Below are 19,299 nucleotides of genomic sequence, written 5' to 3'. Positions count from 1 at the left end.
GCTCCATAGCACAACACAAAAGATCGCTAGACACAAGTATAAAGCAAAAGGGAAAGCATTAAAACGCCAGAAAAAGCACAAAGGAACGATAGTAAAAGAACACAGTTAAGGCACTAATCACTCGTGAAGGAATCAAGACCATGTGGTAACCATGTGGTAACGAGCACAAAGGGGGTCGCACAGAGAATTGAGGGGCTGCGTGTGAACACGACGCGACCAGAAAACTTACAGATGGGGTCAGCCTAAACAACACGCGGCCTACTCCGGGCATTGCCCTCGGGTCACGTTCTCTCCCGCAAGCAGGTCACTATAGAGAATGGGGAGTAGGGTAAACTACACAAAACTCTGGTCGTTTGAGAGGAGATACCAGTAACTCCTAAGAAAGTGTTTCGAGGTAAGTCTCTGTGTCGGAACAAACATATTTTTATCAATTGTAAATTTTTTTAGAAGAGAGATTTGTGTTTTGGTGAAGAAAGTTTTATTGGCCTTCTATCAAACTCTGAGAATTTCTTGGTTTTCATGATTTTAACTATTTTTTAAGAAGCAGGTTTTATAGATATTTAAATTTCTATTTATCACAGATTTTTTACCTCAATTTATTTATTTATATCCATTATATTTGGTATATATTTTTTATTCACAACATAATATAAATATTTTTTCTTCCAGGTGCTAATAAGTCCAGCTGTGTAAGAGTAGTGTTTTACTCATTGGGCTGGTTAATCTTCTCCTTTTGATAAATAAATGAATGGTCATTTTTTTCTCTCGATAGCAACTGGTAAAGATCTTAGGCCTTCTACATTTCTGGAGACCAGGTTGAAAGACCTCAATTGGATGTGAAGGGTGCTTTAGAAGGGTCTCATAAACAGGCAGTCTTGGATATCTAGTAACCATAAAAGAATTCTTAGGGCATGGACCTTACCAAAGGCTCTCTCCTTGTCGGTCCATTTGGTTCCTTCCATGAGATCCCTGATTCTTCATACAGAGTCATCCAGGTGTGGATGGGGAGGTCATACAGAGGAGACCTTGGTGTGCAGGAAAGAACCCCTCATTTTGCAACATTTTACATAAATATATTGGAACAGATGGTTGTACAGTCTTCCTGACATTAAAATAAAGCTCAGCTTAAGGAGCTTGCTCATCAAGGTTTTCATTGACAACCAGACAGTACTGTGCCATCTCTGTAAAGTAGGATCTTATTTAAGAACTGAAATGTAGTGATTCTTCCAATTATGAAGTTTCTTTGAGAAAAGGACTTGTTCCTTACCACAGTCCACCTATCATGCTTTCTCAACGTCATAGCAGACACCTTGGATCTCCAAGTGGACATGTTTGCAATGAAAGAACCATAAACTTTTGCTTTTGTTGCTCGAAATGTAGATTCTTAAGCAGTTGCAAAAGATGCTGTGAATCTGGATGGGAACAGGTGGTCCTCGATTTATCTGTCTCCTCCAAGTTTGATTTGAAAGTTTTGAAGATATTAATGGAATTCTCAGGAACAGCTATGCTGGTTACTAAACAGTCCTTGATTTTCACTCTACCATCTGGGACCTTAGTCACAACTTCAGAAATTGTGTCAAGACTAGGGAAGGGTGTTAGAATATCTTCACTTCCTCCTTTCTGACGCAGAGTGTTTCTTCCGTATATATGGAAGATAATTTTTGGCTAACAACGTGACATATTTGATAGGTTGTAAGGGATCTTCTTCCACCATACAGTACCAATCAATGTGGAAGGCATAGATGGTCTTAGGGACAACCACAGATTTCTTATCTTCCTTTCTAGTCCATTTTTTTAATAATAGGAAGCCTATGTCATCAACAAGTTTTCAAATAAATCTGCATTGACAGAACTTTCCTAGTCAGCTTTTAACAATTATTTAGATTGGGACATGTCATTTGCTTTGCAATAACCATCGTTACCAACTCCTTTAGTGTTCTGTTCACTTGATAGTGTGCTTGAAGTTTTGGTCAAATTATACAACTTTATTTTGGCTTTACATCCTAGTCATGGTAACTTTTATTTAGTCTACCATGCAATCAAATCTGCAGAGACCCACGTCTTTAGAAGGTAAAGAAGTCTGTTTTTAAATACTTAAGACCAACAAATCCCTTTCGACAAAAGCTGCCATGTTCTCATGGCCTTCCTCATTAAAGAAGCTGATCCTCTCTCCATCCTTAAAGTCCAGGTTGTGAGAAAAATTGTCTCCTCAACAGTTTTTGCCAATATGCCCTTTCAGAACATTCAGAGCTATATGGGTTGGTCTGGGCATGGGGTGTTTACAAGACACTTCCTGAAACCAGTTCAAGCTGTACAACATGCATGCGTTGTGCTCGGCTTGAAGAAAGGTACCCTCAACTGATACCCTTAGTAGAAGCACTATGGTAGTCATCTAGCTCCTTTCCTAGGGATCTCCTATGAGGGGATTGGTTGACTAGTCGGTCTTTTCCATTTAGCATTAAATATACATGAACTGGGTGTTTGTTTGGTTGTAGGTGACTTAACCTTTTTTGTATACAAGTGTACCTTTGTTTTCTTCTGATATTTGTCTTTGAGGGACCACACAGCTAACCCCCCTCCCCAAAGGGATTAAGACAAAGGAAAAACCTATTTGTTCCAACACGGAAACTTACCTCGAACTACTTTCTTAGGAGTACCTGGAAACTCCTCTCATCCGACCAGAGTTTTGTGTAGTTTACCCTACTTCCGTTTTCTGTGAAGGCTAACCTCAGGCGGAAGGATACGTGCCCTGAGGCTAGTCCCGGGTCAGGGAGCGTGCTAGCTTGGGTCTCGACCCTCAGTAAGTTCTCTGGTCGCGTTGTGATATCATAAGACGCTCTCCTTATCTCAGTGCGACCCTTTGTGTCCCGCATGGTTCCCACGTGGTATCCCTATGCTATCCCTTTGTGTCCCCGTGTGGTTACCTTATCCTTCCCTTGTGTTCTCACGTGTTATCCTTGTCCTTATTCCCCTTTCCCGCTGCATTCCTGTGTCTTGCGGGGTTACGATAGTGCGTGATGGAGCATCCCCACCGTTGTCCTGGGCCTAGAGCCGGCAAGTCGTGTGGTGCGTTTCTTTCTAAGCCAGAGGTAGACCCTCATTTCTTGTGCTCGTTGTGCAGGGGTAGAGTGTGTTCTCCGTCGGGCACGTGTCCAGAGTGTGTTTCTTGGAATGAGGTCCAGTGGGTACGATTCAGTACCAAGAAAAAGAAGTCTGCCAAGCGGTCGCCCAAGAAGGCTAACACCTCTGCCCTTTACGTCTCCAGAAGGACCGTCGAGTAGGGTTTCCCTTCCATCTTCCCTACCCAGAGTAGGGGTCGAGGTAAGTCCGTTGCGGGGAAGAAATCAGAGGTTCTTCCCCATGAGTCTTTTATCCATGATAGTGGGGTAGCAGCATCTTTCCAGCCAAGTGGGGGGCCTGAAGGTGAGTTTAGTGGGGGTCCTAGAGACGATGCCCTGGTGCGCGCGGGTCACTTCTCTTCGGATGATCCAATGTGGGGTAAAACTGTCCCTGTCTCTTCGCCCGCCTCATGGGCAGGTTTTTCAGGTACCTCCGCAGCTGAAGGCACCCCAGAGAAGGAAGACTCACCGGTGGCGGATCCCCTTGAATGGGTCCCTCCTAGGACGCCCTGCAGGTCCCCTTTGTGGTTGGAGGAAGGCCTCGGATTCTGGTTCCCCAACGTAGAGCTTCCACGCTCTCCCCCAGCACCGACGTCGTCAGTTCCGGAAGTGTTTCTGCAGCCCACGCTCTCCGTAGGACAACAAACCGTTCAGACGACCACACTCCGGGCCCCGGCCCCTCGGATGGGTTATGAAGAGGCCTTCGATGCTTCGGTTGCGACAACCCCCTATTCCTCGGAAGGAGAAAACCGGATTAATTCCCGGCGGAAGCGTGAGAGATCCCGGAGGAGGCACTCCCGTTCCCGGTCACGTTCCAGGTCTCGACATGGGAGGAGGCGCTCCAGGTCTCCTAGGAGAAAATTCAAGAGGAGCAGATCACCAGAGGAAGAATGGGTGGTCATCCCCCGCAGTAAGCTCGTGGACCTTACTTCGGTCTCGAGCACTTCAGGCTGGCGACCCAGAGTCAAGTCTCCAGGAAGGTTCTCCTCCAGCCACAAGCTAGAACCACGGAGGGACCCGGCCTCGCAGACATTCTCCGACAGGCGTAAGACCGCGAGGGTTCTGACTCAATCCGCCCAGCGGAGGGAGTCGCCCCCTCGGACGGGCAGCCTCGTCGTGGCCTGGAAAGTGGCACCACGAACCCTGGAGAAGGAGAGACGGCTTCCTCTGTCGGGTAAGCCCACGGAAGCCGCGTCCTCCATGACTAAGAACAGACAGAGGACGGAGCCCTCGCCACCACGGCAATGCCCGTCCTGCGTCCAGAGCCTTACGCGGAGGCATCTGTCTATGGGATTCCCCCTAGAGATGTAGGCCGCCAGACGGAGGACATCGACAACAACGCGGAGGGCGCCCCAGCGGAGGACTCGGCTTACAGGAGGGTGATAGGCCTCATTAGACGACACCATCGCATTGAGGAGCCTGAACCCTCCGACGAGGATCCCTGGTGCTCTAGCCTCAAAAGACTAATGGAGGCCCCCGCCCAGCAGAGGGCTCAGCTGGCTCTTCCAGTGGCCAGAGACATGTGGCTCGGTAGAGCTCACGTCAACAAGATTGTGACTGGCAATGCAGAGGCCCCCAAATTGCAGAGCTCCTCGAAGTTGCTCCAGGGACTGAGGTCCCAGAGTAAATTCTACCTTCCGGAGGGTCAACGTCCAGGGGCCTGCAGGTTGGAACCCTCCCTCGAAGTTTTGGGCCAAGGGGCCCCCAGAAGACAGGGCATCATCAGCCCCAATCTGCTTCTCCCAGTCAGAGGCGACTATGATGGAGGAGATGGCAAAAGACCTAGCGAACGTCGCCTCTTGGCTAGATTGGTGGGCTTACACTCTCGTAAGTGTTCAATCCTCTTACGACCTTTCAGTTCCGGCGAATCAGGCTCTCCTGAAGGAACTAATTATCTCGGGAGGTAGGGCACTGAAGTTCTTGTCCTACCAGTCCCTAGCCCAATCAGCCAATTGGGTACTCAGGAGGAGAGACACTGTCCTGAGCAAGCTGTCAAGGAGGATACCGGACAGGGAAGCGAGAGCCCTGAGAAGCCTGCCCCTATGGGAAGACGTCCTCTTTCCCCTGAAGGAGGCAGAGGAGATCATGGAGAAGGTCTTGAAGAGGAAGGAGGTGAGTGTTCCTAGGCCTCAAGCACCGAGGAGGCCCATCCACAGGAGGCCCGCGTCCGATGGTCCTGCTACTCCTCGAGCCTCGTCTAGCCAGCACAGGAGAGACTCCCCAGCCGCTCCTTGGTCACAGCCGTCTCAGCCCTCCCGTAGGGGAGCAGCATCAGCCCCAGCCTCCTTTAGAACTTCCGTCTCGGCCTCCAGGAGGGGGCGTACAGGTCGTTCCTCCAGAAGATGATAGGGAGAGAGGCCCCCTACTCCTGCCCAAGCCTCAGGTGGGGGGATGCCTCAGACTTTTTTGGCAAGCATGGAAAAACCACGGAGCAGACCCGTGGACAGTAACAGTGTTGAAGGAGGGGTACAGGCTACCGTTTCTGGCAGAACCTCCACCCCTGATCCCAGCCATTCGGGCGGAGTGGTTGGCTCCCAAAGACCCCTTGAAGAGAACAGCCTTACAAGAGAAAGTTTCCACGATGCTGGCGAAGGGAGCAATGGAAACGGTACGGGACCCGGGTCCGGGCTTCTACAGTCGGTTGGAGACCGGTCATAGACCTCTCGGCTCTCAACAAGTTTTTGTGCAAAACCGACTTCAAGATGGACACCCCGAAGTCGGTTCTAGAGTCCTTGAGGGAAGGGGACTTCATGATGTCCATAGACCTCAAGGACGCTTATTTTTAAATCCCAGTCCACCCCTCCAGCAGGAAGTACCTTCGGGTAAAGTGGGGCGCCCAGACCTTGCAGTTCAGGTCCCTCTGCTTCGGACTATCCACAGCGCCTCAGGTCTTCACGAGGATCTTCGCGACAGTCTCAGTGTGGGCTCACGAACGGGGCATCCGCCTGATTCGTTACCTAGACAACTGGTTGCTCCTTTCATCCTCAGAGGAAGTTTTGAGGGATCAAGGCGCGAAGCTTCTGCAGTTCTGCAAGATTCTGGGCATCACCATCAACCTGGAGAAGTCTCATCTGCCACTCTCCACCAGGATGACTTATCTAGGGATGGTCCTGGATTCCCGTTTAGTGAGAGCCTTTCCGTCGGAAGAGAGGCTGACCAACTTGGACAAAATCCTCAGCCCCTACTTGGCGGGACAACCCAGGAGAGCAAAGGACTGGCAGAGGCTAATATGTCACCTCGTGTCATTGGAGAAACTGGTTCCCCAGGGGAGACTCAAGCTCAGGAACGTCCAATGGAACCTGAAGGGACTCTGGAACCAGACGGATTCCCCCCACAAGGTGGTTCCAGTTCTCCCGGAAACGGAAGAAGTCCTAGTGTGGTGGCAGGACCGGACAAACACCCTCAAGGGGATACCCTTCGCAGCCGAGCCCCCCGAGATTCTTCTCTTCACAGATGCTTCCAAGGAGGGATGGGGTGCCTGTCTCCTCGGAAGGTCAGCAAGAGGCAGTTGGACGGAGGAAGAAAAGGCACAACACATAAACATCCTAGAGATGAGGGCGGTTCGAAAGGCGTGCCTACAGTTTGTTAACCTTCTATGGGGAAACACCGTGGCGCTGATGTGCGACAACGCCACAGTAGTAGCATACATAAAGAAGCACGGGGGACTGAAGTCGAGGGAGCTGTGCGATCTCACGTTGGAACTTCTGGATTGGGCCTCGACGGAACAGATCACGATCGCAGCGAGGTTCATTCCAGGGAAAAGAAACGTCCTGGCCGACGGACTCAGCAGGATGGGTCAAGTGGTGGGAACCGAGTGGACCCTGCATTCAGAGATAGCCAAACTCATCATCCAGAAATGGGGTTCGCCAGTGATGGATCTCTTCGCAACAAGACTGAACGCACAACTCCCAGTATTCTGTTCTCCTGTCCCAGACCCAAAGGCGGCGTTGGAGGACGCCTTCCAACACCGGTGGGACAATCTGGACTTATACGCCTTTCCCCCTTTCGCGTTGCTCAGGCAGGTGCTCAACAGGGCGAGGACGGCTCACAACCTAAAGATGACTTTGGTAGCGCCCTGGTGGCCGGAGAGAGAGTGGTTCGCCGACCTAAAAGAACTAGCGCGTCTTCCTCCGTGGTCTCTTCCAGACAGACCAGACCTGCTGTGGCAACCCCACTTCCAAAGGTTCCACGACAATCCTCGATCCCTCCGCCTTCACGCGTGGAGGTTATCGAGCGTCTCCTGAGGAAGGAAGGCTACTCAGCTAGAACGGCCGAAAGGATGTCGGGATATCTGAGACGTTCATCGGTAGCAGTATACCAGGCTAAGTGGTCCACCTTTACGAAGTGGTGCTCCTCCAGAAACATCAAGCCGTTGAGGGCCTCTATTCCGGACATTGCGGACTTCCTGGTACATCTCTGGGATGTGGTCGGTATGTCTATCCCGGCCATCAAAGGAGTCCGTGCAGCTTTAGGACAAGTCTTCCTTCTGAAGGGCATCGATCTGGGTTCCTCGAGACATATCTCAATGCTCATCAAGAGCTTCGAACAAGCATGTCCCCCTCAAGCCGTCAGGGTGCCGTAGTGGGATGTGGCGAGGGTCCTGAAGATGTTAAGTGAACCCCCGTTCGAACCCCTGAAAGACATAGTGGACAGGGACCTCACCCTCAAGACTGTCTTCCTGTTGGCACTGGCATCAGCTAAGAGAGTAGGTGAGATTCACGGGCTGTCTTACGAGGTCTCACACGCGAAGGGTTGGCGTGAGATTTCCCTCAAGTTCGTCCCGACTTTTGTGGCTAAGACCCAGAATCCAGCAGTTTGGGATCCCAAGTTTGAGGGCTTCTCAATACCAGCAATTCCTCGTTCGGGCAATCCGGAGGACCTGAAGTTGTGTCCTGTCAGAGCCATAAGGAAATATCTGGAGAGGACTTCTAATCTCCGTCCTGGTATCAAGAGCCTTTTCGTCTCCACAGGTACAGTGAAAAAGCCGGTTTCGAAGAACACTATCTCCCTCTGGCTAAGACAGGTGATTATCAGGGCCTATAGCAGTGCGGGCGTTCCCCTGCCGGGAAAACCCAGGCCCCATGACATTAGGGTCTAAGTACCTCCCTAGCTTTCGAAAGGAACATGGCAGTAGCGCAGATTCTAAGAGCAGGCACCTGGGCTAACCAGTCTACCTTCACTACACACTACCTGAAGGAATGCTCAAGAAAGTCCCTAGACGGGTTCTCTATAGGAACAGTCATCTCCGCGCTTCAAGTGATTTAACGGTGTAGCCCCAGGTACAATCGTGGGTAGTAAGACCAAGAGACACAGGTTTGTTTCCTTAAAAACCCCCTTGTTCTTCCTTTCCCCCCCCCCCTCCCCCTTTCCCTTGGAGATAGACTCAGGTAGAGCCTGCACAAGACCTCAAGTCACAACATCATCAAAGGACATTTCTCTGAGGAATTCTTGCACAGGTAAGTTACTTAGACACTAACATGAGCTCTTTGTGTAGTTTTCTCCTACGTTTCGTTTTCTGACCGTCTCTGAACCTAGCCCCCTATCTAGGTTCCATTGTATCCTGCTTAGCTAGATCTAGGGGTCAAGAAGAACACTCCCACCTCCTAAAGTGTACGTCTCCTAAGAAAGTAGTTCAAGGTAAGTTTCCATGTTGGAACAAATCACAAATTTTAAGTTATTTTGTATTTTTCCTAACATACTTACCTCAAACTACTTTCGGGTAATGGCCCGCCCTTCCTGACCCTTCAAGTAATGAAACAACCAAGAACTTACTGAGGGTCGAGACCCAAGCTAGCACGCTCCCTGACCCGGGACTAGCCTCAGGGCACGTATCCTTCCGCCTGAGGTTAGCCTTCACAGAAAACGGAAGTAGGGTAAACTACACAAAACTCTGGTCGGATGAGAGGAGTTTCCAGGTACTCCTAAGAAAGTAGTTTGAGGTAAGTATGTTAGGAAAAATACAAATTACTTAAAATTTGGGATTTATGGGGATGCATTGTGTGGGGTCCAATACCCTCCTCCCTCCCTAGACTTGTGAAGGGAAGTGGGACATAACTGAGACTTAATCCTGATATGGAAAGATGGTTGCTGGCAAGAAACAAACACCGGGTATTGGTTTGCAATGTTGATGTGTAGTCAGTTACATGAATGCAGTATTGGAGGTGGCGTAATGAGCTCAATAAAACCTGAAACAGTAGGTCTCCCTTATACACACTGAATTTATAGATACAATGGCTCTATAGCAGGGAAGAAAATATTTCTTTGGTATTGTATGTTGTATTAGATTTCCGGTTCCAGCCTTACCGGTAACTGAAATATCCTTCGGCACCACACATCCCCTCCTCAATTTCCTTCATCAAAAATCCCCTTTTTGCATAGGCAGTAATGATGTACAGAAAATTTCCATATGTTGCAATTAATGTCTATTGTTTTTTTTTCAGGGCACACGAGGGGTAGTCATGCATCTTGTAAGAGGAACTGTACCTGTTTTAAGGCTTCCAAATACTTAATTCTTAGGTATTTCAAGAATATGAACGGTTCATATATAAAAAATTTAAGCTTTATTACACATATACTGGTGATATTTTGATATTCACATACAAAGATAAATTGTATTGTTTCGTATTTTGAACCACTCATGTCACATTTACATGTAATATTAAATCTAACTCAAGTCCTTTTGATGTGTATAGTTTTCACATGAAAATAATATTTGTTCCGACACAGAGACTTACCTCGAAACACTTTATAGGAGATTACTGGTAACTCCTCTCCGACGACCAGATTTTTACGTAGTTTCCCCCTACTTCCATGTTCTATACTGTCCTGAATAACGGGAAATAACATGACCTGGGGGCATTGCCCGGGCAGGTCGCCCGTCTTTGAGAAGCTCTCTCCAGTAAGTTTTCTGGTCGGTTCGTGAACACACGTGCTTCACGAAGCTCCTCATACTCCGTGCGATTCTCTTTGTGTTTGGTTCCACGTGCTTCCCACGTGATCGGGATCTCAGTGTGTGTTTAGTGCTTTTACTACGTGCTTTGGATTTCGCTCCCTTGTGCTTCCCTAGTGTTTTAGTGCTTTTCCTTTGTGGCTTGCTTGTGTCTACGGCCCTTTGTGTTGCGTTATGGAACGCGTTCGCCGTTGTCCTGGGCCTAGGGCCGGTAGATCATGCGGGGCTTTTCTGTCTAAGCCCGAGGTTGACCCGCATACGTTGTGTTCCTCGTGTAGGGGTAAAGCTTGTTCGCCGTCGGATAAGTGTTCCGAATGTGCCGATTGGCCCGAGGTCCAGTGGATAAAATTCCGTACCAAAAAGAAGAAGGCCCCTAGGAAGACTAGCGTTTCTTCCCCTGCGACTTCAGCAGGAGAAGGGTCAGGTAGGGTACATCCGCCTTCCCCTACCCAAAGTAAGGGGCGAGGTAAGTCCAGGGAGAACATGCAGTTGGCTCCTCTTTCCCAAGAGAGGGAATTTGTGGGCGGTCCTTCGTTGGCCAAGGCAAGTCAGGCGACCGTAAGTGAGTGTAGTGGGGGTCCGGGGGACGTGGCTCTCTCTCATAAGGGCCACGTCTCGTCGGGGGACCCCATGTGGTCTAATAGTGTCCCTTTTTCTTCGTCAGGTTCCTGGGTGGAAGTTCCAGGGGCATCAGCGATGAGTGGTGGCATCGGCAGAGAGGAGTCCCCGCAAGAAGATCCATTGGCTTGGGACGTGCCGAGGACTCCGATGAGGTCCCCACTGGACATGGAGGAAGGCCTTGGCGAGGCCTTCCCCGGTTTGGCGGGCCCGTCGGGATGGTTGCCGCCGAAGACTTCGCTACAGGAGAGTCTCCCCATTCCTTCTCCGTCAGGGGTACGGCGTAGCCCCAAGAAAACGCAGTCACGTGCTAGGTCACGATACGGGGGTCAGTCTTTCTCGTCAGGACGTGACTCTTCGGATTCGTCAAGCAGTGAACGGAGGAGACGACAGAGGAGGAAACGAGATCGGTCGGTGCGGAGGAACTCCCCTTTGCGGTCTCCCACAAGATCTCGGGACAGGGTGAGTCCCAGTTCCCCTCCTCCCAAAAGCAGGAGAACAACCCCCCCAGTAGGGACGTGGAAACGAGGTCGGTCTGTGCGGAGGAACTTCCCTTCGCGGTCTCCCACAGGATCTTGGGACAGGATGAGTCCCCGTTCCCCTACACCCAAAAGCAGGAGACCAGTCTCTCCGAAAGGGACGTGGGTGTTTGTCCCAGAGAACAACTTTAAAGTCTTTTCCAAGCCTATTGGTTCGACACATGAGCGGGCAGGAGACAGTCCCCCTAGAAGGACCTCCACGTGCCGCGTCAGGGAATCACCAGATGAGCGAAGGGCTACATCTTGCAGGCCTAAGACCCGTCCTGGAGACGTTTATCCCGCCCAGCGCAGGGGGCCGTCGTCTAGGCCGGGCAGCCTCGACAGGTCTCCCCATCGAGACCCCAGAAGGGGAAGGACACCTCCGTCGAACTATCTCACGGAGGACACCATTTCACCGAAAAAGGCCACGAAGAGGAGAGGGACGGCGGACGTCGAAGGTAAAAGGAACCGTGGACCCCGCCATCACGGCAGAGACCGAGATCACGATTCGCCCCGTCGGTCGGAAGGAGGGGAGGGCGAGTCGGCGGTGACGGAGGACTCAGCGTACAGGAGAGTCCTTGCCTTAATCAGGGGTTATAACAACCTTATAGAACCCGCCACTCAAGAGGAAGAACCCTGGACTTCAGGCCTGAACAAGTTCATAGCGGTCCCCGCCCAGAAAAAGTCCTCTCTCTCTCTTCCCGAGGCCAGTAACGTGGGGATTGGAAAGACTCACATTGATAAGGTCATATCCCGCAATAGCGACTCCTGCAGGGGTCACAGCTCAGCAAAGCTCCTACAGGGTTTGAAGTCGCAGACGAAATACTACTCTTTAGAAAATAGGCCGACCGGTGCGTGCAAGACCGAGGAAACCATAGACATCCTGTGCCAGGCCATCTCCGACGGGAGGGCATCGGCAGCATCTACCTTCTTCTCCCCTTCCGAGTCGGCAATGATGGAGATGTCCAAGGACTTAGTTAATGTGGCCTCCTGGCTGGATTGGTGGGCCACCACCCTAGTAGGCACCCAGATTCCTACAGACTCCATGGAACCTGCAAAACGGGAGGCTCTGAATGAGTTGCTGGGGTCAGGTAGCCGCGCCCTTAAATTCCTGACCTTTCAGTCTTTGGCTCTCATCCGCAAACTGGATTCTCCGGAGAAGAGACGCCCTAGTCAAGAACCTTCCCATTAAGATTCCTGACAGGGAAGCTAAAGCCTTGAAGACCTGCTCCGTCTGGGGGGAGCAGCTTATTCCGACGAAGAAGGCGGAAGAGGTCGTGGAGAAGTTGGCCAAAAAGAGAGAGCTACCTACCCTGAAGCCACAGACGGCACGCCGCCCCATCTTCAGGAGGCCAGTGACAGAAGCACCCATGGCCGCGCGTACCACACCAACTCAAGGAAGGAGGGAACCCTCGTCAGGACAGTGGTCTTCCTCTGTGGTTCCCCCCCGAAGAGGTTCATCTTCTAACCCCCCAACGTATAGGTCTTCTTTCTACTCCTCCAGGAGGGGGAGAACAGGCCGTTCTTCCCGTAGGAGATAAGATGGGAGGCCCCCCTCCCCTGCCCAAGCCTCAGGTAGGGGGATGCCTCAGACTCACTTGGCAAGCATGGAAGCTCCACGGAGCAGATCCGTGGACAGTTACAGTACTAAAGGAGGGCTACAGGATCCCCTTCATGGAAGAGACACCCCCCCTAGTTCCAGCAACGCAGGCAGACTGGTTGGTGCCCAAGGACCTGGCGAAGAGGGCAGCGTTGGACGAAGAAGTCAAGACGTTGCTGCAGAAGGGAGCTTTAGAAACAGTGACATTCCCGGGTCCGGGGTTCTACAGCCGCCTGTTCCTAGTGGAAAAAGCGACAGGAGGGTGGAGACCTGTAATAGACCTGTCAGCCCTCAACAGGTTTCTCAGGAAAGTGACCTTCAAAATGGACACTCCAAGAACGGTCATGGCGTCCTTGAGAGAGGGCGACTTTATGATTTCTATAGACCTCAAGGACGCCTACTTCCAAGTGCCCATTCATCCGTCGAGCAGGAAGTTTCTCCGGGTCAAGTGGGGTACCCAGGTGTTACAATTCAAGGCCCTATGCTTCGGTCTTTCAACAGCCCCCCAGGTATTCACGAGGGTCTTTACGACGGTCTCCATATGGGCCCACGAACGCGGCATTCGACTCATCAGGTACCTGGACGACTGGTTACTCCTTTCATCCTCAAAGGAAGACTTGAAACAACAGGGCGAAGATCTTCTTCAATTGTGCAAGACCCTGGGCATCGTGGTCAACTTGGAGAAATCACAGCTAACCCCATCCAACAGGAGGACGTACCTTGGAATGGTCCTGGATTCGTTACAGGTCAAGGCATTCCCAACCACGGAAAGGCTGGACAACCTGGATCGAGTGCTCCGGCCCTTCCTTCTGGGTCGCCCCAGAAGAGCGCAGGATTGGCAAAGGTTGGTAGGGCACCTGGTGTCCCTAGAGAAGCTGGTACCTCACGGGAGACAGAACTTAAGGGTGGTTCAATGGAACCTGAAAGAACATTGGAACCAGAAAAGTTCCCCGGACATTGTGGTTCCTCTCCTTCAGGAGTCCAGGAAGGCCTTGGAATGGTGGCAGGATCGGTCGAACACCCTAAGGGGGATGCCACTGTCCTCCCAACCTCCGGAGGTTCTTCTCTTCACGGACGCATCGAAGGACGGGTGGGGAGCCCATCTCCGGGAAAAGACAGCAAAGGGGGCGTGGTCAGAGGGGGAGAAATCCCTACACATAAATATCCTGGAAATGAGAGCGGTCCAAGAAGCCTGCAACCACTTCGAGGAGGACATGAGAGGGCATTCGGTGGCCCTAATGTCAGACAATGCAACGGTGGTGGCTTACGTGAAGAAGGAGGGGGGACTGAGATCAAAAGAGTTGTGCGAACTAGCCCTTCAAATCCTAAAATGGGCGGAACAGAAGGACGTCATCCTGACGGCAAGGTTCATTCCAGGGAAGAACAACGTCCTAGCAGACGGCCTCAGCAGAGTGGGGCAAGTGGTAGCAACAGAATGGTCCCTTCACCCACAAGTGGCAAGCTACATTATACAGATGTGGGGATCTCCGGTAATGGATCTGTTTGCAACAAGGTTGAACGCGCAACTCCCCGTATTTTGTTCTCCCGTCCCAGATCCGAAGGCGGCAATGGAAGACGCCTTTCAGCACAAGTGGGACGGACTGGACGTGTACGCCTTCCCCCCCTTCTCCCTGATAAGGCAGGTCCTCAACAGAGTAAGGGCAGCAACCAACCTAAGGATGACTTTGGTAGCGCCTTGGTGGCCGGAGAGAGAATGGTTCGCGGACCTAAGGAACCTCACCGTCCTACCTCCTTGGCCTCTACCCGGCAGGTCAGACCTATTAAAACAACCTCACTTTCAGCGGTTTCACAGAAACCCGCAAGCCCTTCGTCTTCACGCCTGGAGATTATCCAGCGGCTCCTGAAGAAGCAAGGGTACTCCGGCAAGACAGCCAGGAGGATGTCGCTATACCTGAGGAAATCATCCACAGCCGTCTACCAGTCTAAGTGGGCGGTATTCGTGAAGTGGTGCAGGGACAAGAAGATAGAGCCCTTGGAAGCGTCAGTGCCCGTGATAGCCGACTTCATGGTTTATCTCAGGGACAAGTTAGACATGTCAGTTCCAGCGATCAAGGGAGTTCGGGCGGCCCTGGGTCAAGTCTTTCTTCTCAAGGGCATAGATCTCGGCTCCTCCAGGCATATCTCCATGCTTATCAGAGCGTTCGAACAATCATGCCCCCCTTCCTCCCCTAGAATCCCGAGTTGGGACTTAGCGCGAGTCCTAGATATGTTACGGAAACCACCATTCGAGGCCTTAAAGGCCATTGATGACAAGAATCTCACGCTCAAGGCGGTCTTCTTGCTAGCATTAGCCTCGGCTAAGAGGGTGGGCGAGCTACACGGACTGTCATTCGAGGTGGAACACACTAGGGGATGGAAGGAAGTAACCTTTAAGTTTGTCACATCCTTCGTCGCCAAGACTCAGAACCCCTCGGTGTGGGATCCGAGGTTTGAGAGTTTTTCGATTCCGGCAATCCCGAATAAAGGAAACCCGGAGGACCTAAAATTATGCCCGGTCAGGACTATTAGGAAATACCTTAAGAGAACGGCAAACCTCCGCCCGTCTATCAAGAATCTCTTCGTCTCATGGGGAAAAATAAAGAAAAACATATCCAAAAATACGGTTTCGTTCTGGCTCAGGAAAGTGATCACGCAAGCCTACTTAAAACAAGGTCTTCCTACACCGGGGAAACCCAGAGCTCACGATGTTCGGGGCATTAGCACCTCTCTAACGTTCGAAAAGAACATGTCAGTAGCGCAGGTTCTTCGAGCGGGAACTTGGTCCAACCAGTCGACCTTCACCGCACATTATCTCAAGGACTGTACGAGAAAGTCTCTAGACGGGTTTTCTATCGGGCCGGTCATCTCAGCCCTGCATTCGGTTTGACGGCTCAAGCCCCAGGCTCAATCGCGAAACATAAAGTATCTAGACACAAGGAGCCGAGTTCTATTTTCCCCCCTTTTCTAACTTTCTCGTACCGTCAGTCGTCATCAAGAAATATCGCTCATTACACAAGACGAAAATTCGCCATATCAAGCACAACGAAGATATTGCAGAAGGGTAAGTGTTATATCACACTTAATGAGTCTTTTACGTAGTTTTCCCTACTGTCCATCGGGGTCAGGGCTAAAAGGCACTCCCCCCTCCTAAGGTGTAAGTCTCCTTTAAAGTGTTTCGAGGTAAGTCTCTGTGTCGGAACAAATCACAAATTTTAAGTAATTTGTATTTTTCCTAACAATACTTACCGAAGAAACACTTTCGGTTTAGGGCCCCCCCAACCGTCCCCGCAGTGCCCCACTGACCTCGTGGTATTGTTCATTACATAAAACTTACTGGAGAGAGCTTCTCAAAGACGGGCGACCTGCCCGGGCAATGCCCCCAGGTCATGTTATTTCCCGTTATTCAGGACAGTATAGAACATGGAAGTAGGGGGAAACTACGTAAAAATCTGGTCGTCGGAGAGGAGTTACCAGTAATCTCCTATAAAGTGTTTCTTCGGTAAGTATTGTTAGGAAATATACAAATTACTTAAAATTTGTGATTTAGCTGTTGAAGCATTATTGATGTATGTAATAACAAAGGAACTTCTGAGTGATGTCTTGGATAGCAGTGTGTATAATGGAAGTAGTGTTTCGAAGTATAGACCCAAAGCCTGCCTGCCTGAGAGAGGTTAAATAGTTACTGTGCTCTTACTACTTTACTTGTATTGTTTAGTAATTATATCTTTAGTATTGTTTTTGTAGTACCACTGCCATTTAATGTATTTTTTATATTAATGTATCTAAGGTATAAGTAAAGGTATTGAATAGCATAATCTTTTTAAGGAAAAGTACCCGTGGGAATCAGAAAGCGGAATTGCATCTATGAGTAGATTCCCCTGTATAATCCTTTAAATCTTGCGATTATACCTGGAATGGAAAAACTTTCCCTTGTGTCTGTCTACATTTCAAGATTTACAGAGTCCTGCTTGGGTTTTAAAGGGTATTTCTCCAAGCTTACTTGTAAACCTGCTACACTACTTTTCTTACTCACCTGGACACCTACAAATGTCAGCATACTTGGCTGTTTTCAGGCCACAGTCAAAACACGTACAAATCTCGAAAAAGAAAATCTAAAGCTGGTAAATTGGTTCGAGCAGCTGAAGTACAGACATACTCCACGATTTCGAAGATAAAAGTGGTTAGGCTGTGATAGGCAGGTGAGCTTAATTTCTCCCCACACCACCAGTCATTAACTAAGTGCCTCGGTAATGTAACAATGGCCTTCTGTCTTGTGCTGAAGATATCTATTTTAAAGAACAAAAGGGTTTTTTTTATAGATATAATGTAGACAACAGAAAATTTTTTTTTAACCCAACTGGTAAATATCTTCATATCAATAAAAAGGAAGTGAACAATATTTATTCACAAGTTTTCAACCAGGAAAACAAATTTTCAAAACCTTGTTTATATTCTAACATACAGAAATCCCTCAGCTATCACGAAAAAAACATGATATAGATAATTTTTATATTTTTTCATATTTTATTATCTTTATCAATTAAAGTTTATAAACTCTCAGCTCTCTCATAAACCCAATATACTCTTTTAAACACTTTTAATCTAAAACTCAGTTTAACTGTAAACACATCCTTAAGTAATAAATAAAATATTAGAATCGTATCACTTACTAGAGACTATTCTTAAACTGGATAAACGATGATTAGCTATGCAGTACTGAACAATGTAAATGATATCAAGATGATAGAAGTGTACTGCAAAGCAGAGAGCATTATCGTCTTCTGAAAGCACTTTAGCAGGCGCTTCATCAAGTGGTGCAACATCTTCATCATTGTCCAGCTTAGTTAATAATATTTCTCCTGGCTTAGATCCCATATCTTTTTTTTTACGGATGAGAAACATAGCAACCAGCAGTTGCCAATGCTGCATTATCTTAGTGATATGAATATTTATTCAAGGCCTTTTTCAGTATCAGCAAGATAAAGTTCGACTTCAAGGATGAAGCACTGGCAAAACAACTCCAAATGTTCTTTCATCATCCTAACCTTTTAGGTTGTGCATCCAACACAGTGGCAACAGGGTTTTAATTTTGTTTATGGGGCCTTGGGTTTTTGGATTTATGAATAGACGCTGACCTTATCATAACGCCTAAAGCATTTTCACAGTGTATCAGTGTGATGTGAACTTGAAGTCCTTGAATCCAGGCTTCTTCACGAGGCCAGTGGAAACAAAAAGACTCTTGATCCTGGGCCGGAGTCTTGCTGTTCTTTCCAAGTATTTCCTCACTGCCCTGACGGGGCATAGGCGCAAATCCTTCACGTCGTCCCACCGGGGGATTGCCGGAATAGAGAAACCCTCAAACCTGGGGTTCCATACGGCAGGGTTCTGAGTCTTAGCTACGAAGGAAGGGACGAACTTGAACGTGACTTCTCGCCAACCTTTCGAGTGAGCAACTTCATAGGACAGACCATGAGTCTCGCCTACCTGTTTAGCTGATGCTAACGCCAGCAAGAAAACTGTCTTGAGAGTGAGATCCTTGTCCACGATGTCTTTCAGGGGCTCGAACGGAGGCTCGGATAACATTTTCAGGACCCTTGCCACGTCCCATTGTGGCACCTTCACAGCTTGCGGAGGGCATGATTGCTCAAAGCTCTTAATGAGCATTGAGATATGTCTGGAGTTACCAGGTCTATGCCCTTCAGGAGAAAAACTTGGCCCAAAGCCGCGCGGACTCCCTTAATGGCTGGAATGGACATGTTGACCACGTCCCTGAGGTAAACTAGGAAGTCCGCTACTTGCGGGATGGAGGCCTTCAGGGGCCTGATGTTCCTAGTGGCGCACCATTTGGTAAAGGTGGCCCACTTAGCCTGGTATAGAGCTGTCGATGACCGTCTCAGGTAGCCCGACATCCTCGTTGCTGTACTCGACGAATAGCCTTCCCTCCTCAGGAGACGCTCGATAACCTCCACGCGTGAAGGCAGAGGGACCTAGGATTCTCGTGGAACCTTTGGAAGTGTGGTTGCTGGAGAAGATCTGGCCTGTCCGGAATGGGCCAGGGCGGCTGTTGTGTTAGTTCCCTTAGGTCCACGAAACACTCTCTCTCCGGCCACCAGGGCGCTACCAAAGTCATCTGTAGGGTGCTCGTCCTTCTCACCCTGTTGAGGACCTGCCTGAGCATCCCGAAGGGGGGAAAAGTGTACACGTCGAGATTGTCCCTTGGATGTTGGAAGGCGTCCTCGAACGCTGCTTTTGGATCTAGAACAGGAGAACAGAACACGGGGAGCTGCGTGTTCAGCCTTGTTGCGAAGAGGTCCATCACCGGCAAACCGCATTTCTGAATGACGGACCTGGCTACTTCCGGGTGTAGAGACCATTCGGATCCTACCACTTGCCCCATCCTGCCGAGGCCGTCAGCGAGGACGTTCCTTTTCCCTAGGATGAACCTCGCTGATATTCTTATCTGCTCCACTTCGGCCCATTCCAGAAGTTGTAAAG

At 49.7% G+C, this 19,299-nt stretch overlaps 1 protein-coding gene across 2 annotated transcripts in view; it reads left to right on the top strand.

Moving 5' to 3' along the window:
- Nucleotides 1-9,738, top strand: part of LOC137624524 (protein lin-37 homolog) — a 139,755-nt gene extending 130,017 nt beyond the window's left edge. Inside the window, exon 6 of one of the 2 annotated variants that reach the window (XM_068355390.1) lies at nt 9,560-9,738. In XM_068355390.1, the coding sequence (XP_068211491.1) occupies nt 9,560-9,575 (16 nt within the window). In that variant the 3' untranslated portion in view covers nt 9,576-9,738. Of the gene's footprint in view, nt 1-772; nt 798-9,559 lie in introns of those variants that run through there. The other variant, XM_068355391.1, reaches the window with a different exon arrangement.
- The last annotated feature ends 9,561 nt before the right edge of the window (nt 9,739-19,299 follow it).

Source organism: Palaemon carinicauda, chromosome 31 (genome assembly GCF_036898095.1).
Source record: "Palaemon carinicauda isolate YSFRI2023 chromosome 31, ASM3689809v2, whole genome shotgun sequence".
Lineage (NCBI taxonomy): Eukaryota > Metazoa > Arthropoda > Malacostraca > Decapoda > Palaemonidae > Palaemon > Palaemon carinicauda.
Note: the sequence above shows the minus strand (reverse complement) of the source record. Positions and strands in the feature narration are given on the sequence as shown.